The following is a 23,868-nucleotide window of genomic DNA, read 5'->3' on the forward strand; positions in this document are numbered from 1 at the left end:
CTTCTTGATAGCCTGCTGCACCTGCAAACCAACCTTTTGTGATTCATGCACAAACACTCATAAGTCCCTCTGCACAGCAGCATGCTGCAATTTTTAACCATTTAAATAATAATCCACTGCACAGTTTGCTTTCCCACTCAATTTAGTATCATCAGCAAACTTAGATACGCTGCACTCGGTCTCCTCTTCCAAATCGTTAATGTATATCATGAACAGTTGTAGGCCCAGCACCGACCCCTGTGGCACACCACTCACCAGTGATTGCCAACCGGAGAAACACCCATGTATCCCAACTCTCTGCTTTCTATTAGCCAATTCTCTATCCATTTTAATATATCACCCCAACTCTATGCATCCTTATCTCATGGATGTATTTTATGTGGCACCTTATTGAATGCCTTCTGGAAATCCAAGTAAATAATGTCCATTGATTCCCCTATATCCACTGCGCCTGTTATATCCTCAAAGAACTCCAGTAAGTTTGTCATACAGGACCTGCCTTTGCTGAATCTAAGCTGCATCTGCCTGATGGATTAATTTCTTTCCATGTGCTAACCACTAAACTACTGCGGCATCCATGTTGTTTAATGTTTGAAAACTCCTCAAACCAATGTTGATTTGGTAATTTTTTATTGTACTGAGGTACAGTGGAAAAACTCGTCTTGCATACCCTTCGTGCAGATCAATTCAGTACAATGATGCATTAAGGTTGTACAAGTTCAAACAATTGCAGCATTTAGAATAACTTGTAACAGAGAGCGTATAGGCAGACAATTGAGGTCATAACAAGGTAGATTGTGAGTATCCGCCTTATCATTCAAGGCAACTGTTCAGTAATCTTGCTTTCAGGCTTTTGTATCTTCTGCTGATGATGGTGGGGGGGGCGGTGAGGTGGAGTGGGAGAGGGAGTGAAAGAAAAAAATATGCATGTATGTCCAAGATAGGTAAGATCTTTGATTATGCTGGTGGTTGTACCAAAGCAGCAAGAAATGTATGAAGAGTCCATGTTGTGGAGGCTGTTGTCTGTGATCTGCTGCGTCCACACTCTCAGCAGTTTTTTGCAGTCACGGGCAGAGCAGTTGCCAAGGCAAGCCATTATGCATTCGGATGGGGTGTTTTCTGTTGTGCATCAATGAAACATCGGTGAGGATCAAGGAGCATATCACAGCCTATGATCTGAAATTGCTGACAAATCATTATATCCCTTCCTGTCTGCTTTGAGCTGAGCTTCAGACAGTGAGGCTAGTAGGTGAAGAGCAACCAATTTCTCCCCCCCCCCACCCCCCCAATAAATATTACAGGTATACGTATGCATGATATGTAAGTTCTTCACTATGCCCACATTTATGTGGTTAGATTATCAGACAGCTGTGTCTTGAGGTGATCAGTTTGAAATGTTAGCTTAGTTCTACATTCAAGTTCTCAAGCAACCTCATTTCCCGTGCTGAATTTATCTTCAGTCTTGGCAAAAAGCTGTGAGTATTGATCATCTGTAAACAGAATGAAGATCAGTGGAAATGTTAAGCAGGTCAAGCAGTGTAAATGGCCATTCTGATGAAAGGTCATCGACATGAAAGGTTAACCAGTTTTTCTCTCCTCATGTGCCCTGCTGAATGTTTAGGCTTTTTAAAATTTTTACTATTTGGCCTTCTGTATTGAAGGCACAGTTTAATAAAGTGTCTGTGGATGTAACAACCTGATTTGCTGACCAAACTACATACCTAATATGTCTAAAGGTAGGGTCCTTTAGATACATCAGGTATGTCTAACAGGATCATTGAATGTGTCCTGATGCATTACATCCCCATCTTGTATGAGAGTGGCTGAGTATTGGACTGGAAATCCCTACAAAGCTCTGTGAGAATGGCTGAGAGGATCATAGGGGCCTCCCTACCATCCATCAGGGGCACTTACATCAAGTGCTGCATGCACAGGGCCCTTAGTATTATCAAGGATCCCACCCATCCATTCAGCATCTTTTTTGATATTCTACCATCAGGCAGGAGACTCGTATGCATAAAGACAGTACAGGCAGTCCCCGGGTTACGTACGAGTTCCGTTCCTGAGTCCGTCTTTAAGTCGGACTTGTAAGACAGAACAAGTACATCGGGTATTATTTAGTGTCAGTTAGTCAAGCGTTTATCTTAGTATACAGGTAGTCCCTGAGTTATGAACGTCCGACTTACCGACAACTTGTACTTACGAACTGCGGAAAGAGAACGCCGTGTGCCATTTTAAGTCGGATCGCGACACCGCCCGCCATTTTAAGTCGTTGCCGTTGACACTGTGTTGAGTGTTTAACTTTGTATTTGGCTTAAATTTTTCTTAGTAAAATTCACCCTGACCACCCCCCCCATTCCGGTCGGCTGGTAGCGCAGTGAGATCAGCGTTAGGCTGGAGGATGGAGGTTCCCGAGTTCGATTTAGTGGCAGACCGCTCCCGTGCCGGGTTGATATTGATCCAGTACTCCCGTACCATCCATGCTGGGTTGATGTCGAGCTCGCAACTCGACCTCGTAAAAAAAAACACTGCCACCTCCAGTTTAAATTCCAACGCGGAATATTGTGGAGGATCAAATACCCAAACCCAGCACAGCCCCCATTTGTTTCATTTAACCTGTCTCAGTGTGGTGGTCCTCAGGACCCAGCAGACCTCGGGAGCCGCCGCCCACAGTGTTTGTTTCTGTTCCATTGATGGGAAGCGATCGTGATTGAAAATAAAGTGGAAATAATAAAGCGTTTGGAAAGAGGTGAAACGCCATCGGTCATTGGAAAAGTGTTAGGCTACAATCGGTCAACGATTGGAACAATTTTAAAGGATAACGGATAAAGTGAGAATAATGGAGCATGTGAAACGCCCTGCCCCGATGAGAGCTACAATTATTACTAAGCAATGCAGTGGTTTATTTATTGGAATACATACGTTTCTTAAATATTTTATGTGCATAGAAAGGTAAAATATATACTATATACTAAGACAAACGTTTGATTACCTGATGCTAAATAATACCGGATGTACTTGCGTACAAATCCGACTTAAAGTCAGACTCAGGAACGGAACTTGTACGTAACCCGGGGACTGCCTGTATAGTGTATATTTTACCTTTCTCTGCATATAAAACACTTAAGAAACGTATGTATTCCAATAATTAAACCACTGTGTTGCTTAGTAATAACTGTAACTTTCATCGGGGCAGGGTCTTTCGCATGCTCCATTATTCTCACTTTATCCTTTAAAATTGTTCCGATCGTTGATCAACTGTAGCCTAACACTTTTCCAGTGACCGATGGTGTTTCACATCTTTCCAAATGCTTTATTATTTCCACTTTATTTTCAATCGTAATCACTTCCCGTCAATGGAACATAAACACTGTGGGCGGCGGGTCCCGAGCTGCACTGGCTCCCGAGGTCGCGGGGTCCTAAGGACCAGTGCACTGAATTCCCTGGGTCCTAAACTCCACTGCACTGAGACAGGTTAAATGGGACAATGTGCTGGGTTTGGGTATTTGATCCTCCAAAATATTCCGCATGGGAATTTGAACTGGAGGTCGCAGTGTTCTTTTTTTATGAGGTCGAGTTGCGAGCTCGACATTAACCCGGCACAGATGGTACGGAAGTCACTGGATCAACATAAACCCGGCACGGGAGCGGTCTGTCACTGCATCGAACTTGAGAACCTCCATTCTCCAGCCTGGCGCTGATCTCACTGCGCCACCAGCTGACTGGAACTGGGGGGGGTGGGGTGGGGTGCTAGCAGGGTCAGGGTGAATCTTACTAAGAAAAATTTAAGCCAAGTACAAAATTAAACACAGTGTCAAAGACAGCGACTTAAAGTGGTGGACGCGTCGCGATCTGACTTAAAATGGCGGACAGCATTCTCCTTCCTCGGTTCGTAAGTACGAGTTGTCCGTAAGTCGGACGTTCGAACTCAGGGACTACCTGTAACAGTCAGGATGGGAAAAGGTTTGTTCCCTCAGGCCATTAGGCTTCTGAACTCCCTGCTGCATCATATTTGAAATGTTACCAGATAATTTGTACTGTATCCTACAATTTTTTATTTATGCACTTTATGTGTAATTCATTTGTAGATTTAATTCTTATTTTCCTAAGTTATTGCATGTTATACGTATCTTATGTGTACTACTGTGTTTTATACCCTGATCCGGAGAAACATTATTTTGTTTGATGGTATATGTGTACATAGTTAAATGATGAAAGACTTGACTTGTCTTAACTTAAAGAGAAGGAACAATGATTACATGGAGTACGAGACCTTACCTAGACTGGATTTTCAAATTTGAACCCACTTTAAATTTAACTCTGACTTTCAAATTGAACTGGAATATCTACTATTGCGAGGGGAAAAAGAATTCCATTTACCGAGAGGAGGAGGAGCAAATCTTTTCACAAATGTCGTCTCACTGAACTGAAAGTCAAATCTATGTGCAGAAACGTAACAACTCTGTAATATCCTTTCAGTAGGCTGCAAAGGAAATCTCTACTTCCAGAGGAGAGACTGCTAAATCTTCACTGACAAGAAATGCAAACTTGCAGAATGGAAACTAGACCACAAAGATGCAAAGGGAAATGCTCTTTGAAATGCTGAAAGGGCAGGGAGGATTTCACGCAGTAGTGTCTTCCTGACGATAGCAGAAATTAATAATTGTGAAAGGGAAGCTTAACTAGCTTACGCTTACTTAGAGAATTTAATCATCTCTATCCTGCCCCACCTCACTAGGGTAATTCCTCTCGCCTTTGTTTCACCTGATTCTCCATCACTTGTCTGTGCTTTATTTTGCAGTGACAGCACAATAATCACGTTAGCAGACAAGTACCCTGGACAAATAACCTAAAGTATACTGTTCCTTACCGTTTTCAAACACCTGACTTACAGTACTGTGGAAAAGTCTTAGGCACATATATATAGCTAGAGTGCCTAAGAATTTTCCACAGTACTGTATTCGTCAACGGGAGGCGGAGAGCAAATTTGTAAATCTGGTGGTGGCAAAAGAAGTTGGGAATGGTGAGGGTGGAGTGCCATGGGAGGCGACAGGTGGCAGAGAAGGAATGCCGTGGTGGGGGCTGATGGCAAGGGTACAGACACAGCCAGCTGAGACACAGGCAAGGTCATTTGGTTCCAAGCATTTGTTTTATTGATCATTACAGAATGCCTCTCTGGTGCTTCCTGCTCCCTCCTGTCTCCTTTCCTCTTTTCCAAACCAGGTCTTCCCTGTCCCTGTCCCCTTCCCACTACCAGTCCACAATAGAGAGCCACATCAGAATCAGGTTTATCATCATTTATATATGTCATGAAGTTTAGTATTTTTTGCAGCAGAAGTATGGTGGAATACATAAAATTATTGCAGTGCTATGCAAATGTCTTGGGCACCCTAGCTATATATATGTGCCTAAGACCTTTGTTTGGTCTGTGTGACTGGCAGGATGGATTTGCTGGCAGCTGTAGGCATCTCCAGTCATGTGGGAACTTGGATTACGAACTGTTCTCTGCAAAAGCTGAGGAGAATCTGGAAGGACTCCAGGTTCCACCTCAGCAGCTGGAATGAAGTAACCTTGGTTCCTTTATTGATACTAGGTTTTTTTTAGACCATATTAATATATATTAATCCTCTGGATTATAAATCCCATCTGATTCATGAATATCTGGGAAGGAAATCCATTGTGTGGCCTGGTCTGTATACAGGTTTCCCCTGTTATTCGAAGATAGAGCGTTTGTAAGAAATGGTTCGTAAGCAGGAATGTTGTAAAGTGAAGAAGCAATTACCATTTATTTATATGGGAAAAATTTGTGAGCATTCGCAGACCCAAAAAATAACCTACCAAGTCATGTCAAATAACACATAAAACCTAAAATAACAGTAACATATAGTAAAAGCAGAATGATCTGATAAGTACACAGCCTATATAAAATAGGAATACTTTTCTGCAATTATTGCAGCAAAAATCTCATGCAAGCTAAGCGCTCTCGGCAGCCCTCGTGGCAAAAACACTCGGCGCACGCGCTCTTGGCAGAAACATATGGCACAATTCTTGGCAGAAGCACTCTTTCCAGTAACCTTTAAACTATGAAGCTGCCAAATCGTACCAAATAACCCATTAAAAATACACAGCCTATATAAAGTAGAAATAATGTGCGTCCAGTGTAGATTCACTTACCGGAATCAGGAAGACAGTGAGCGCACTGATGATGGTATGTTAGACTGAGTCGTCGGAGGTTGGGGTGGTGGTACACTGGGGTATCATCTCATTGTTGTCTGTTTCCATCAGAGCAGGCAGGTCACCTTCTTCTATGTCTGCCTGCCTCGATGTCGAAGGTCGAGGTTTGTCGTCTGCTGTGGCTGATGTGGAAGGCTTGAAAAACGACAGTATGCTTGACTGTTTAGCCTTGCGCATTTTTCTATCATACAGTTCTTTGTAAGCACTCAAACCATCCTGCAAATATGCCCTAAACCTACATACCCTTTTGAAGTCATACTTTTCTGCAATCATTGCAGCGTTGTCAATAGCAGCCAAAATCTCAACGCAGTTGCTTCACGTTCAGTTCCTGGACGACTTCACTTTCGGGCCGTTCGCTACTGCGTTCGGTTTCAATTGTTATCCTTTCCTCTTCATCAGCTCTTCATCTGTCAGTTCTTGGTCATGGGATGCCAAAATCTCTTCAACATCATCTTCGTCAACTTCCACAAACCCTTAGCCAAGCTCACTGTATCCTTACTTCATTCACCACGATCGAAACGCTTAATTATGTCTAGTTTTACGCTAAGTGTAACATCCTTACACACTCTTTTAGCCTTTTCCGATACCTTAGAACTCATCTTGCTAACCGATGCACAAAATAAATCTACATAAAGCACAGATGCTCACAGGCATGCTTTTAAGCTACGGCAGCTAGAATGCAGTTCCGGGGGAGGAGCTTGGCTGCTCAGGGTGCGCTGCCTTTTTTTGTAACAGTGAAAACACCTTCTGTTAGTGAAAACAGGTAACTAATGTAGGTCTTTCGTAACAGCAGGGTGTCGTAAAGCGAATGTTCGAAAAACGGGGGACACCTGTATCTTTCTGGATACAGCACAATGTGTTTGACTCTGAATTCTTTTCTCAAATGTCCTGGTATTCTGCTGATTGCAAACAAATCAGTTTAAAACCAGCATGAAATTAGTGAATTTAGACAAGGTAAAGTAGGATGTTATGTTGAAGTTGAGTAAGACATTGGTGAGGCCTAATTTGAAGTATTGTGTGCAGTTTTGGTCACCTACCCACTGGAAAGATGCAAATAACGTTGAAAGAGTACAGACAAAATTTATGTTGCCGAGTCTGGAGGACCTGAGTTATCAGGAAAGATTGAATAGGTTAGGACTTTATTCCTTGAAACATAGAAGATTGAGGGGAGATTTGGTAGAGGTATACAAAATTATGAGGTATATAAGGTAAATGCAAACAGGCTTTTTCCACTGAGGTCGGGTGGGACTACAACCAGAGATCATAGGTTTTTTTAAAAAACTTTTTTAAAATTGAGTTTTCAAACAATTACAGAAAGAAAAAAAATATACCCTTCCCCCCTCCCCTTAGCCCCTCCCCCCAACATCCCTATAGGAAAAAAAGAAAAAAAACGAAAGAAAGAAAGAGTGCCTGGATATCGGAAGATCCCCACATGCTCCATGGAGTTAGTAATAACTTTAGTATATATATTTATTTCTTTCCCCCAAATAACCAATTATTTTATCTTCGGAGCACCTATATATTTAAACCCGTCTTTTGTAAATAAGGGCGCCAAATTTTCAAAAATGTTTCATATTTATCTCTTAAATTATAAGTAATTTTTTCAAGTGGAATACAGCTGGAAATTTCATTCTTCCAATGATCTATACTTAAGTATGCATCCGATTTCCAAGTAACTGCAATAGCCTTTTTGGCTACTGCAAGTGCAATTTTTATAAATTCTTTCTGATATTTATTCAATTTGGGTTTTGATTTTATCCCTTCAATATCGCCTAATAAAAATAATATTGGATTATGTGGAAGTTGTGTTCCAATAAAACTCTTAAATTTGTCCAAAAAGGTTGAATTTTAGAACAAGACCAAGTAGAATGTAAAAAAGTACCAATTTCTTGGTTACATCGGAAACACTGATCAGATAAATTTGGATTTAATTTATTTATTTTTTGTGGTGTAATATATAATTGATGTAAAAAATTATATTGCACTAATCTTAACCGGACATTTATTGTATTTGTCATACTATCAAGACCAATACCAATTTGTTTCTTCAATTTTAATATTCAGATCACTTTCCCATTTTTGTCTTGACTTATGGACTCCTTGTTTAATTGCCTGTTTTTGAATCAAGCTATACATACAAGAAATAAATTTTTTAGTTTTTCCTTTTTGAATTAAAGTTTCTATTTCATTAGATTTCGGCAATAACATTGACCTAATTTTTCTCTTAATAAAAAAATATAAGCCCTTAATTGGAAGTAACAAAAAAGAGTGTTGTTTGATACTTTATATTTATTCTTTAATTGATCAAATGACATTAATATACCTCCTTCAAAACAATCTCCTATATATCTAATCCCTTTTTGAAACCAATTATATAAAAGTTGATTATCCATTGTAAAAGGAATAAGGCTATTTTGAATTAAAGATCTCTTTGCTAATAAAGATTTCTTTGTCTCATCATCAACGTTTATCTCATTCCATAAGTCAATCAAATGTTTTAATATAGGAGATTCTTTCTTTTCCCATTCCATTTAGATTCCCATTTATATATAAAATCTTCTGGTGTATTTTCTCCTATTTTATCTAGTTCTATTCTAATCCATGCCGGTCTATCTTTCTCAAAAAAAGATGCAATAAATCTAAGTTGATTTGCTTTATAATAATTCTTAAAATTTGGAAGTTGTAACCCTCCTAGATCAAATTTCCATGTCAATTTTTCCAACGATATTCTTGACATCTTACCTTTCCAAAGAAACTTCCTCACATATTTATTTAACTCTTGAAAAAACTTCTGGGGTAGTTGTATTGGTAGTGATTGAAATAAGTATTGTAGTCTAGGGAATATATTCATTTTTACGGTATTTACTCCACCTACTAATGTTATTGGTAATATCCATTTATCAAGATCTTCTTGAGTTTTTTTCAATAATGGTAAGTAATTTAATTTATATAAGTTCTTTATATCATTATCAACTCTTATACCTAAATATTTTATACCATTTGCCGGCCATCTAAATTGAGTTATTAATCGACATTGACTATAATCTCCTTTAGTAAGAGCTAAAATTTCACTTTTATCCCAATTTATTTTGTAACCTGATATTTTCCCATACTCTTCTAATCTATAGGATAATTTACGCAACGAGTGCAATGGATTTGTTAAATAAAGCAGAACATCATCAGCAAATAAGTTAATCTTGTATTCTTCCTGATTAACTCTGAAACCCTTAATATCTGGGTCCATTCTAATTAATTCAGCTAATGGTTCTATCGCCGACACAAATAAAGCAGGTGATAATGGACAACCTTGCCTAGTTAACTGAAATGGTGTTGAAATTTGACCATTTGTCACTACTTTAGCTTTGGGATTAGTATTTAAGGTTTTAATCCATTTTATAAAAGATACTCCTAATCCATATTTTTCCAATACCTTAAATAAAAAATCCCATTCCAATCTATCAAAAGCTTTTTCTGCATCTAAAGCAACTGCCACACTCATTTCCTCCCTCTTTTGAGCCAAATGAATTATACTAAATAACCGAGTTACATTATCTGCCGATTGTCTATTTTTAATAAATCCTGTTTGATCCATATGTATTAATTTTGGTAAGTATTTAGATAATCTGTTAGCTAAGATTTTTGCTATTATTTTATAATCAGTGTTTAATAAAGAAATATGTCTATACGATGTTGGCTTTAAAAGATCTCTATCTTTTTTTGGCAATACTAATAAAATAGCTGTCGAAAAAGATTCTGGAAGTTTATGCGTTCTTTCCACTTGATGTATTAACTCCATAAAAGGAGGAATTAATAAATCTTTAAACTTTTTATAAAATTCAGGCGGAAAACCATCTTCTCCTGGAGATTTATTACTTTGGAATGATCCTAGAGCTTCTTGGACCTCTTTTAATGTAAAAGGCATATCTAATCCCTTCTGTTCTTCCGTATTTAATTTTGGAAGAGTTATTTGTGATAAAAACCTTTCTATCTTGACATTTTCATTTTGTGATTCTGATTTATACAATTCAGAATAAAAATTCTTGAAAGTTTCATTAATTTCTAAAGGTTTATAAGTAATTTTATTTACTCTTGTTCGAATTGCATTTATCGTTTTAGAAGTCTGGTCTGTTTTTAACTGCCATGCAAGGACCTTATGTGATCTTTCACCTAGTTCATAATATCTCTGTTTAGTTCTCATAATTGCTTTTTCTTTTCGATATGTCTGAAGTGTATTATATTGTAACTTATTAATAAGTTGTCTTCATTTTTCTTCTGTCATATTTCTTTGAGATTCTTTTTCTAATTTTGTAATCTCTTTTTCCAATTGATCTATTTCTATCATATATTCCTTCTTAATTTTAGAAGTATAACTTATTATCTGACCTCTCAAATATGCCTTCATTGCTTCCCACAATATAAATTTATCATCAACTGAATGTGAATTTGTATCTAAAAAGAACTGAATCTGCTTTTTCATAAAATCACAAAAATCTTGACGTTTTAGTAATATTGAATTAAATCTCCATCTATAAATTGATTCCTCTTTATCTATCATTATCATTGTCATTATCAAAGGAGAATGATCTGACAATATTCTCGCTTTATATTCCATATTTTTCACTCTATCTTGAATATTCGTTGATAATAGGAAAAAATCTATCCTTGAATATGTTTTATGTCTATTTGAATAAAATGAATAATCTCTTTCTTTTGGATTAATTCTTCTCCATATATCAATCAAATTTAAGTCTTTCATCAATGATAGAGTTAATTTTGCTACTTTTGATTTTGTGACAACCTTTGTTGATCTATCTAAAACTGGATCTAGACAAAAATTAAAATCTCCACCTACTAATATTTTGTCATGTGCGTTAGCCAAATTCAAAAAGACCTCTTGTATAAATTTTACGTCATTTTCATTTGGTGCATAAATATTCATAAGAGTCCATAGTTCTGAAAAAATTTGACAATGTATAATTACATATCTCCCCGCCGAATCAATTAATACGTTTTGTATTTTAATTGGTAAATTTTTATTAACCAAAATTGCAACTCCTCTCGCCTTTGAATTAAATGAAGCTGCAATAACATTTCCTTTCTTTTTCTTTCTTTTCAAATCTTTTTATTAGTTTTTAAAAAAAAAACAGAAGAAAAATATTGTTACAAGACATTTGAGAGTACATAATAGATTGATAAACATTCAAATATATATTGATCCATACATAGAATCTCTCAAACTCATATAATAATATAAATGATTAAGAAAACCCCCCCCCCCCAAAACAAAAAAAAACAACAACTAAATAGAAAAAAAAAACTAACCAACATGGGCAATCGCATAATGTTATATATATACAGTAGTGCCTATGACTCCCAACCTCCATCCACACAATTCAGGATAGTGACAATAAGGTTCAGGATCAGACCGTTTAATTCATATGAAAATGCTGAATAAATGGTCTCCAAGTTTCCTCAAATTTAACTGAAGGATCGAAAACCACACTTCTAATTTTTTCTAAACTTAAACAGGAAATAGTTTGGGAAAACCACTGAAATACTGTTGGAGGATTGGCTTCTTTCCAATTCAGTAAAATGGATCTTCTAGCCATTAGTGTAATAAATGCAATCATTCGTTGGAATGAAGCGGATAAACACTTATTATCTATCATTGGTAGGCCAAAAATTGCAGTAAAAGGGTGTGGTTGGAGATTAATATTTAAAACTCTTGAAATAATATTAAAAATATCTTTCCAATAGTTTTGTAAGCAAGGACAGGACCAAAACATATGAGTCAACGAAGCTATATCAGAATGACATCTATCACAGGTTGGATTAACATACGAGTAAAATCGAGCAAGTTTATCTTTAGACATATGAGCTCTGTGTACGACCTTAAATTGTATTAGAGTATGTTTAGCACATATAGAGGATGAGTTCACCAATAATAAAATTTTTTCCCATTGCTCAGTAGAAATAGGGCAATGCAGTTCTTCCTGCCATTCCTTCTTAATTTTTTCAGATATATCTGGTTGTAGATTCATAATCATATTATAAATGATAGCAACAAGACCCTTTTGACAAGGATTAAGAGCTAAAATTCTTTCTGTAATGTCCAATGGACATTCTTTCGAAAAAGACTTTAGTTCATTATATAAAAAATTTCTAACTTGTAGATATCTAAAAAAATGGGTTTTAGATAAATTATATTTATTAGATAATTGTTCGAAGGACATAATGTTATCATCCAAAAACAGATCACGAAAACATGTTATACCTTTTGTTTTCCATAAATAAAAGGCTTGATCTATGGAAGATGGTCGAAAAAAGTAATTAGCTGTTATAGGACTTGACAGTATAAACTTATTCAAACCAAAAAATTTACGAAATTGAAACCAGATTCGTAATGTATACTTGACTATAGGATTAGTTATCTGTTTATTCATTTTAAATAACGAAAAGGGAAGTGAAGATCCTAAGATTGAAATCAATGAGAAATCTTGCACAGATTTACATTCCAAATTTACCCATTGTGGGCCAGCAACTGTAGTCGATTCTTGTGTCCAAAATATCAAATACCGTATATTAACTGCCCAATAGTAAAATCTTAAGTTTGGTAGAGCCAAACCGCCCTCCTTCTTAGGCTTCTGTAAATATTTTTTAGCTAACCTAGGATTTTTGTTCTGCCACAAATACGACGATATTTTAGAATCAACTGTATCAAAAAAAGATTTAGGAATAAAAATTGGTAATGCTTGAAATAGGTATAAAAATTTAGGTAGTATCATCATCTTAATGGCATTAATTCTACCTACCAAAGACATAGATAGTGGGGACCACCTATTAGCAAGTTGCTTAATTTGATCTATTAAAGGCAAAAAATTAGTTTTAAATAAATCTTTATGTTTTTTAGTAATTTTAATACCTAAATAAGTAAAATAGTCTGTAACAATTCTATATGGTACCCGATTATAAATTGAAGTATGCATATTTAATGGAAAAAGTTCACTCTTATTAAAATTCAATTTATACCCAGAGAAGTTACTAAATTGAGCAAGCAAAGAAGAAATAGCAGGAATAGATCTTTCAGGATCAGATATATATAATAACAAATCATCTGCATATAATGATACCTTATACATCGTCTCCCCGCGGGTAATACCTAAAATATTGGGTGATTCACGAATAGCTATAGCCAAGGGTTCCAAAGCAATGTCAAATAATAAAGGGCTTAAAGGACAACCTTGCCTTGTACCCCGAAATAGCTGAAAAAAAGGGGATCTTTGATTATTAGTGAAAACCGAAGCTAAAGGTTTCTGATATATTAATTTAATCCATGATATAAATTTTGAACTAAAATTAAAATGTTGCAAAGTATTAAATAAATATGACCATTCGACTCTATCAAATGCTTTTTCGGCATCTAAGGAGATGACACATTCTGGGATTTTAGATGAAGAAGTATAAGCAATATTAATTAATTTTCTAATATTAAAAGATGAATAACGATTTTTAATAAATCCAGTCTGATCCTCAGAAATAATCCGAGGCAATATATTTTCTAATCTAACAGCCAAGATTTTACTAAAAATCTTAAAATCCATATTCAGCAAAGATATAGGCCGATAAGATGCACATTCAGTGGGATCTTTATCTTTTTTAAGAATTAAAGAAATAGAAGCTTCATAAAAAGATTGTGGTAGTTTACCTATACTTAATGCATCTTTAAAAATTTTACAAAGCCAAGGAGAAAGTATAGAAGAAAAGGATTTAAAAAATTCTGCAGAAAAACCATCTGGGCCCGAAGCTTTACCCGAGTTCATTAAGAAAATGGCCTTTTCTATTTCAGACTCCGTAATAGGTGTATCCAAAAATACACTATCCTCAGCAGTTACTTTTGGAATATTCAATTTCCTTAAAAATTCACTCATTATAGAAGAGTCTTTAGTACATTCTGATTGATATAAAGAATTATAAAAATCTTGAAAGGCTGTATTTATCTCTTTGTGATCAATCGTCAGAGTACCATCTTGTTTACGAATCTTAGTAATTTGTCGCTTATCCGAAACAATTTTCAATTGGTTAGCTAGTAATTTACCAGACTTATCTCCATATGTATAAAATTGAGCTTTCGATTTAATTAACTGACTTTCAATCGAAGAGGTTAACAATAAACTATGCTCCATTTGAAGTTCCACCCTTTCTTTATAAAGTTCTTTACTAGGGGTCAATGCATAAATCTTATCAATTGCCTTAATTTTATCAACTAATGTTGATATTTTAGAGTTAGTTCGTTTCCTAACTCCGGCAGAATATGAAATAATCTGTCCACGAATATATGCCTTAAAAGTATCCCAGAGAGTTCCACTAGAGATGTCTGCTGTGGAATTTATTGAGAAAAACAAATCAATTTGCTGTTTAATAAAGTTAATAAAGTCAGAGTCCTGCAGTAAAACAGAATTAAACCTCCAACTTTTAGTACTAATATGTGAATCCGTCACCTTAATAGATAACTTCAAAGGTGCATGATCAGATATAACAATAGAGTCGTATTTGCAATCCATGACATCTGTAAGGAAATGCTGATCAATGAAAAAGTAGTCAATCCTTGAGTAATTATGATGCACATGGGAAAAGTATGAGAACTCTTTATCATTAGGGTGTAGAAAACGCCAGATTTCACAGATAGCTGAATCAATCATAAAAGAATTAATAAGAGAAGCCGATTTGTTCGGAAAAGTTTGAATGGGTTTGGATCTATCCATCAAAGGGTTTAAACAACAATTAAAATCCCCGCCCATTATCAATCTGTATTGATTCAAATTAGGAAAGGATGTAAATAAACATTTAAAAAATTCAGGACAGTCAGTATTTGGAGCATAAACATTAACTAAAACAACTTTTTGATTAAAAAGCAACCCAGTAATAAGCAAAAATCTACCTTGCGGGTCTGAAATTGTTTCATAATGTATAAAAGCAGTTGATGAGTCTATAAAAATAGAAACACCTCTCACTTTGGCTTGCGAATTTGAGTGATACTGTTGGCCCTTCCAAAACCTAAACAACCTCTGACTATCCACCTTCCTAACATGAGTCTCTTGTACAAAAATAACATTCGCATTCATTCTATGGAATACTTTGAATACTTTTTTCCGTTTAATCGGATGATTTAGACCATTAGTATTCCAAGAAACAAAGTTAATAGTCTTATCCATATTGACAATACATATTACAGTTAACATATAGGTTTAAAAGAAAAGTGAACTCATGAACTCGGAAGGGGGAAGTAAGTTCAAAGGGAAGCCGGAAGTCACAGCACCGCAGCCATTTTAGTAGTTTCATATAAGCCCATGAAGTAAAACTAAGCAAAAAGCAAGCAGAAAAAAGAAAAAAAAGAAAAATCTCCCTCCCACCACCCTCAAAACCCCAGGAAAAAAGCCAAACAGAGGCAAGCGAGCGATCTAATACTAAAATTACCCCCTTGTCTCAAGACGGCAACTCAGACGTAACAAAGTTAAAAAAAATACAAACAACCCACATTATAAAAAAAGGGTTGATATAGGAAAAATTAAAATATAAAATTAGTGTTATAAATGTATATTATCAAAAGGGTTAAAAAAATTAAAACAATAAATGAAGGTTTAACACTTTCGAACAGATCAAAACAGTTATGACGCTACAGACACTGGAGTCTGTCGGGAAGAAGAAACGCCATTTTATTCTTCCAAATCTTAATATTCAAATGCTAAAAATGTAAAAAAAGAGCGTATATCGATTTAAAAAAAATAAAAAAAAATAACCCTAATAGGTCATCTTCAACATTAATCGGTTAGTAATATATAAAAATATGAAATCGGAATAAACCCGGTAGAAAAAAGAGAGCTTTAATCGTATATAAGAAATACATATGAACCGTATCAAAAAAGAACCCAAACGTCAATCTATAACAGATCCAAATCTATAGGCTAGATTACATTGATCAGCCCGATCAAATGTCATTGTTCCAGGAAATCTTGAGCATCCGCTGGCGATTTAAACAGCCGAAAAGATCCATCTTGAAGGGTGACTCTCAGGTGTGCTGGAAACAGCAACGCTTGCTTGTAGCCTTTCTGGTGAAAATTCGACATAACCGATCTGAAAGCCAGCCTAGCCCGTAGTACTTCGGGGCTATAGTCCTCCAGAATACGAAAATTAAAATTTTGATAGGTTATCATACCTTTTTTACGAGCCGCACGAATCAGTCGTTCTTTGATGTGAGGATAATGGATCCTGAGAATTATGTGCCGTGGTTTCAGACTTGAATCTGCCCGATATCTAGAGACTCTGTGAGCCCGATCGATTAATGGGGGGTTATCCAGGACTTCTTCGCCCAGGACATCCACTAGAAATTTGGAGAAGAAAACGGTCAGATCACCGCTTTCAAATTTTTCCGGGATTCCAATTAACCGAAGATTTTGTCTTCGAGAACGATTTTCCAAATCAGTAATTTTAGCTTTATAGCGATCCATCTGTTGGATCGTCGAAGTTTGCTCTTGTTGCATTTTTTCGATTATACGATCCTTCTTACGAGCAGCTTCTTCAAGAACCAAAATGCTTGCATGTTGTTCATTTGATTCCCGTGAAAGGGTCAGGAACTTTTCTTCGAGTGATCTCAAACGATTGTCATACTGTGCGAATCTTCCAAGTAATTTTTTCTCCAATTCATCAAATCTAGCGTCTATAAACTTCACAACAACTTCTAAAGTTAACGGTTCTTTCGTCTGTTTCGGTTCTTTTGCTCTAGACATTTCAGCGGGTTGAGAGTAATTCAAATAGTTTTTAAAAAAATTCTATATGTTTAGACCCCTTTAAAATAAGTTTAAGGGGTGTTTGTAGGTTAAAAAAACGTAAAAGGTTTGGAGCAAAGCCTAGATGCGGTTTACTCCATGAGCGCCATCTTGAGACCTCGCAATAACATTTCCAACCCAGTCTCTTTATAATTTCTGATGTTCTACCTCTGTTAAATGTGTTTCTTGTAAAAAAGCTATATCTATTTTCATTTTTTTAAATGTATGTTAAAATTCTTTTTCTTTTCACCGGTCCATTAAGCCCATTACTATCGATTACTATAGGTTACTATCGATGCAATGCTCCTCAGACAGGATGAAGAGGTCAATACTCCCCAATGCCATTAGGCTTTACAATTCTACCGCCAGGACTTAAGAACTTTTTAAAAGCTATTATTAATGCTTTTTGAGATAGTGATTTAGATGCATATCATTTTTTTTTTACTGAGTTAAGTATTGTATGTAATCAGTTTTGCTACAACAAGTGTATGGGACATTGGAAAAAAGTTGAATTTCCCCATGGGGATGAATAAAGTATCTATCTATCTTAACATTAAAACTTAAAAAAATTCAGTAAATTAGTCATTATTTTTAATTATGTTACTCCAAACTATAATAATACCTAATCTTTCAACTTTCGTGGTATCTTGGGAAATCTTTTTAAAATTCGCCATGTTGCTATGTGTGTCCCCACCGATCATCCAGGCAGAAAGATAGAAGAAAAATAGAGTATATAAAAAAACAAAATACCCCCCTACTAATGTTGTGAAAAAATAACACAACATTACCCCCCTCTGTTGTACGTGTCATGGCAATCGCCATGATTACACACGTGAATCCCGCAGTAATCGATCCAAAGCTCCCCAGCCCCCCCGCAACATAAAAAAGTATATATATATATATGAAGAAAAAAATACTATTCTCAATTAGTATTTCTGAAATTTTGCTTTTCTCCCCGTATCATCCTTAAATGTCCATCACTTCCATTCACTGTCTCTGTCTTCATCTTTAATCCATTACGCTTGGAAATCTCTATGTGTAATTAGTGAATAGTTGGGAGTTTTTCTGCGAACTCCTCCGCTTCTTGATAATCGGTAAAAAATCTTCTTTTTCCATCCTCCAAAAAAATTATCAGTGTTGCTGGGTGACACATTATAAATTTATAATCCTTTTCCCATAAAACTTTTTTCGCTGGGTTAAATTCCTTCTTTCTCTTCAAAAGGTTATAACTTTATAAGGTTATAACAGGATAGAAAAGAACTGCCTTCCCTGCTATCATCAATGGCCCGTTTCTCTTTTTGGCACATTGGGCAGCCGCCTTCAGGATGTTTTCTTTATCTTGGTATCTTATGCATTTTATCAAAATTGATCGTGGATTTTGATCAGCTTGAGGTCTTGACCTTAAGGCTCTATGAGCCCTTTCAATTTCAATTAGAGTTTCTCCTTCCATTTCCAATTTTTCAGGGATCCATTTTTGAAAAAAATTTATTGGATCTTCTTCTATATCTTCTTTAAGTCCAACAATTTTAATATTGTTTCGTCTACTAAAGTTTTCAAGCTTTATCAATTTTTTCCAACAATTGTTTTCTTTCTGATGTCCAGGCAGTAATATCATCTTCCATTTTATTCATTCTTTCAACCATGTCTTCCGTTGTAGTTTCCAAATCTATAATTCTCTTTTCCATTTTTTTGATTACTTTTAATGCGTTTAATTTTTCTAATTTACGCATTATTTGCATCAAAGTCTTTTCTATATTTCCAGAAAAACTTTTACCTCCATCTTCATCTGATTTTTCCAGAAAATCTGAATCTACCTCAGATTCACTTTCACTTTCAGTTTCAATCGTAACTGGGATTTGTAGTTCTGGTTGCTCTCGTTTGCGCATGCTCCTTCCTTCACGTTTGCGCAGTTCTCGTTGGTCTTTTTCTTTAGAAATGGTCGATGTTGCCGCAGTTTCCTGTTCTGTATCGCCGGTGGTAAAATGTACCTGAGCCCACGGTTCTTTGGCAGAAGTGGGCCTTGATTCTGTTCCAACTTGCGTTGTCTTCACGGTAGTAGTTTTCTTCATCTTCTGTTTGTGAGGCATAACTTGAAACAATCCGGAGTAGTTTATAAGTAACTTTTAGAAAGTATTGAGTAACTTTTCTTCACTTAAACATTAATTTACTGAATTTTTACGGGAGAGCTGGGTTCCAGCGTCTCGATCCTATGTCATCACGTGACGTCCCCCGAGATCATAGGTTAAGGGTGAAAGGTCAAGTCAAGTCACTTTTTATTGTCATTTCGACCATAACTGCTGGTACAGTACATTGTAAAAATGAGACAACATTTTTTCAGGACCATGATGTTACATGACACAGTACAAAAACTAGACTGAACTACGTAAAAACCAACACAGAAAAAAACTACACTAGACTACAGACCTATCCAGGACTGCATAAAGTGCACAAAACAGTGCAGGTGTTACAATAAATAATAAACAGGACAATAGGGCAAGGTGTCAGTCCAGGCTTCGGGTATTGAGGAGTCTGATAGCTTGGGGGAAGAAACTGTTACCTAGTCTGGTTGTGAGAGCCCGAATGCTTCGGTGCCTTTTTTCAGATGGCAGGAGGGATGAGGGGTGCGTGGGGTCCTTCATAATGCTGTTTGCTTTGCGGATGCAGCGTGTAGTGTAAATGTCCATGATGGCGGGAAGAGAGACCCCGATGATCTTCTCAGCTGACCTCACTATCCACTGCAGGGTCTTGTGATCTGAGATGGTGCAATTTCCGAACCAGGCAGTGATGCAGCTGCTCAGGATACTCTCAATACAACCCCTGTAGAATGTGATGAGGATGGGGGAAAGTTTAAGAAGAATATGAGGGGAACTTCTTCACTAGATGGTCATGACAGTGTGGAATGAGCTGCCATCACAAGTGGTGCATGCGAGCTTGATTTCAATGTTGAAAAGAAGTTTGGATAGGTAGGTGTGTAGAGAGCAATGGTCCTGGTGCAGGTATTTGGGAGTAGGCAGTTTAAATAGTTCCACATGGACTAGGTGGGCTGATGGGCCTGTTTCTGTGCTGTACTTTCTAGGACTTTATGATTCTGACTCTGAAGTCTCTACACAGCTCATTTGACCTTGTGATATCATCCTCATAAACTGTGCCTGTCTGGTCCTGTGCCTACGCTGGGAGAGCTATTTCTCAGTGTGGTAAAGCAGAACTTGATTTGGCAGATTTGAAGGATCTTGTCTCTTCCATTACCATCTCTGGGAATGACTGGTTCTATGGACAAGTCAGCTCCACCAAAGACGGCAGACTGCATAAACCCATGAACGCTTCCTCAGTATTATTCCCTTTCTTCTTGCACTGCTACCAAGTTAATTTTTTAAAATGTATTTGCTAATTGTAATTTATAGTTTTTATTACTATGTATTACAATGTACTGCTGCTGTAAAACAAAATTTCATGACATATCCTGGAGATATTAAACCTGGTTCTGATTCTGATGTGAAGTGTGAGACAGGAAACCTTTGCCACTCTCAACTGATGAGTCAAAAGTTGATCCTTCGTCATCATGAATGTTCATTCCCTGCAGACTGTAGCTACAATGTAATTCATCAGTAAGATGTGGAGTGGAACTAGATAAGTTGTCTTTGACAGAACTTCTCAAAACTACAGCAAATTGGATCTGAAGGGATAATGGCAGCAGGCATGTTGTAAGGACACTGCCTGCAAGTTTAATTTCATCTGCATTTAACATGGCTTGGAAATTATCATGGATTCTTTATCTTCCATGCTAAATCTGGGAACTCACTGACAATGCAATTGTAGAGCCTTTACCACAAAGTTTAAGAAAACTATTTTACAAATCTTTTTGTAGGGGATTTAAGATGGTCTGTGTGTTCGTAATTCTAAGATCATAAGACGTAGGAACAGAATCAGTCCATTCAGCCCAGTGAGTCTACTTTGTCATTCAGTCCTGGCTATTCTACAGGTTTTTCCCTGTAACCTTTGATGCCCTTTCTAATCAAGAGCCTATTAACCTCTGCTATAAATATACCGAATGATTTGACCTCCACAACCATTTATGGCAATGAATTCCACAGATTCACTTTGCTGTGGCTAAAGAAATTTCTCCTTGTCTCTGTTCTAATGGGCATCCCATTGTTCTGAAGCTTTGTCCTCTAGTCCTAGACTCTCACACTATAAGAAACATCCTCTCCACATCCACTCTAGGCCTTTCAATATTTGATAGGTTTCAACAAGATTCCCCCCCCCCCCCCCCCAACCTTTCTTCTAAACTCCAGTGAGTACAGGCCCATAGCCTTCAAACTTTCCTCACATGTTAACTCTTCCATCTGTGTGATCGTTCTCGTGTCCCTCCTCTGGACCCTCCTCAGTGCCAACACGTCCTTTGTTGAGTGTGTTAAATTGAAGGAAACAAATGCCCTTCTTTTCACTGTCACCTCATTGTTTCTATTGTAGGTTGTCCTGAAGATCATCAAACATTTCCAGGAGGAAGGGCAGGGCAACGAAGTGGTCCAAGGAGTACTTCTAGGACTTGTGGTTGATGATCGGCTTGAAATCACCAACTGTTTCCCGTTCCCTCAACATACAGAGGAAGATGCCGACTTTGATGAAGGTATGTTGTGAATGGTGTTTTCTTTGAATATTCCACTTCAAGCTGGTGAGTGAGTATCCTGGTTGGTGTCTTGTAGTTGGAGTTCCAAATGTCATAGCTTAACTGTACATTACACAGCATAATATGATATCGTAGCAGTTAGCACGTGCTATTATAGTTTCAAGGTGTTGGAGTTCATTATTGGCACCATTTGCAAGGTATTTGTACATTCTCCCTAACTGCATGGGTTTCCTCCAGGTGCCCCAGTTTCCTCCTACAGTCCAAAAATGTACCGGTTATTAGATTAATTGGTCATTGTAAATTGTCCTGCAATCAGGCAAGTAGGTTGCTGGGCAGCGGAGTTCGTTGGGCTGGAAGGACGTGTTCCACACTGTATCTCTGAATAAAGAAAATACATATGCTTTTAGCCAATGCAGTTGAAAATGTTAGTATTTTCTGAAATGGAACATGCTGGATTTGTTCTTTTATTATTGCCAAGCCACATGATGTTTGTACTGAACAACGGCACTCTTTAAATCCTCTACATCCTCTACATAGCACCATCCAGAGACAGAGAAGCAGTTTCAGCGACAGGTTACTATCGATGCAATGCTCCTCAGACAGGATGAAGAGGTCAATACTCCCCAATGCCATTAGGCTTTACAATTCTACCGCCAGGACTTAAGAACTTTTTAAAAGCTATTATTAATGCTTTTTGAGATAGTGATTTAGATGCATATCATATTCTTTACTGAGTTAAGTATTGTATGTAATTAGTTTTGCTACAACAAGTGTATGGGACATTGGAAAAAAAGTTGAATTTCCGCATGGGGATGAATAAAGTATCCTTCCTTCCTTTCTTCCTTCCTTCCTTCCTTCCTTCCTTCCTTCCTTCCCTCCTTCCCTCCTTCCCTCCTTCCCTCCTTCCCTCCTTCCCTCCTTCCCTCCTTCCCTCCTTCCCTCCTTCCCTCCTTCCCTCCTTCCCTCCTTCCCTCCCTCCCTCCCTGATAAAGAAAATAGATTATTTTCTTTGGAGTTTAGAAGAATGAAGGGTGATCTTGTCTGGGGCATGATAGAATAAATGTTATGTTTAACTAGTGAGCAAAACTTGAATAAGGGGACATTGTTAGTAAGGCATTTGTTTAAAACTGAGGTATGTAGAAACTTTCAAAAGGTTCATATGGTTCAAATATTTCAGTTTATTATCAGAATTTATTCAGGATGAAACCTGAACTACTCAGTTTCACTGACATCTCTATTAAAAAAAGAAATCAAAAAGAATGAATGACAGACAAATGTTGGAACCCCAAAGCCCCTCCCCCCACACAAGCAGCAACACATCAACCTCTTCCCCCCCCACCCATTTCAGCAAAAATTGTCAGCACCCACCACCCAGCAAGCAATAGCAAAGCACCCAAAGAGAGACTGTGATCTGCAGTCACCAAAAACTGCTGGTTGCCCAACATTTTGATATGCCACAGTCTTGCTCTCTTGCTCGTCCTTTGAGACAAACCATGAGATATGAGTGCTGCGATACTTGGCCTCTGTGCTTGTAGGATTCAATAAAATCACGACCGATCTTTTATTTTAGTTCTATTTTCTTGTAATAAGCCTCTATCTCATTCCTTATAGTATCTAAAATTCTTTCACTGGAATGTAACCGGCTACACCTATTTTGAATTCCAAAGTTTTACCATAAGCGGAGTGAAGAAAGTTATGTGCATCTTGGTCCTGAGCAATGAACCCCTTGTTTTGAGACAGTGAACCATGTTTCCAGATGTTCGAGCTGCACCCTATCTTAGATGGTTCCTCTATAACTTAAAGCAGGGGTTGCCAACCTTTATTGCACCGCAGACCGGTTTAATATTGACAATATTCTTGTGGACCGGCCGACAGGGGGGAGGGAGGTGTTAATCACGTCTGGAATATAGGTGTTAAGTCAACTATAAGTCACTTATAAGTGGCTAATACACTTTTTCTAAAAGGGTTTATCTAACGAGTTTATTATTAAACACACAGTGCATATTTTCCTCGCATTAATATAGTGATAAGTCAATTATAAGTCACTTATAAATTAATAGCATCATAACATTTTAAGTAACGTTTGGATATTAAACACACAGCGCATATTTTCTTCGTATGAACATATAAAATCATTGCAACACACCAATATCGCTAAATCAGTGGGCTTGTTTCCCTGCAACA

At 37.0% G+C, this 23,868-nt stretch overlaps 1 protein-coding gene across 1 annotated transcript in view; it reads left to right on the forward strand.

The window, feature by feature from the left end:
* eif3hb (eukaryotic translation initiation factor 3, subunit H, b) overlaps positions 1–23,868 on the forward strand; it is a 166,158-nt gene that overhangs the window by 13,777 nt on the left and 128,513 nt on the right. Inside the window, exon 2 of the mRNA XM_073038438.1 lies at positions 21,528–21,684. Within this exon, the coding sequence (XP_072894539.1) occupies positions 21,528–21,684 (157 nt within the window). The remainder of the gene's footprint in view (positions 1–21,527; positions 21,685–23,868) is intronic.

This window comes from Hemitrygon akajei, chromosome 1 (genome assembly GCF_048418815.1).
Source record: "Hemitrygon akajei chromosome 1, sHemAka1.3, whole genome shotgun sequence".
Classification (NCBI taxonomy): Eukaryota; Metazoa; Chordata; class Chondrichthyes; order Myliobatiformes; family Dasyatidae; genus Hemitrygon; species Hemitrygon akajei.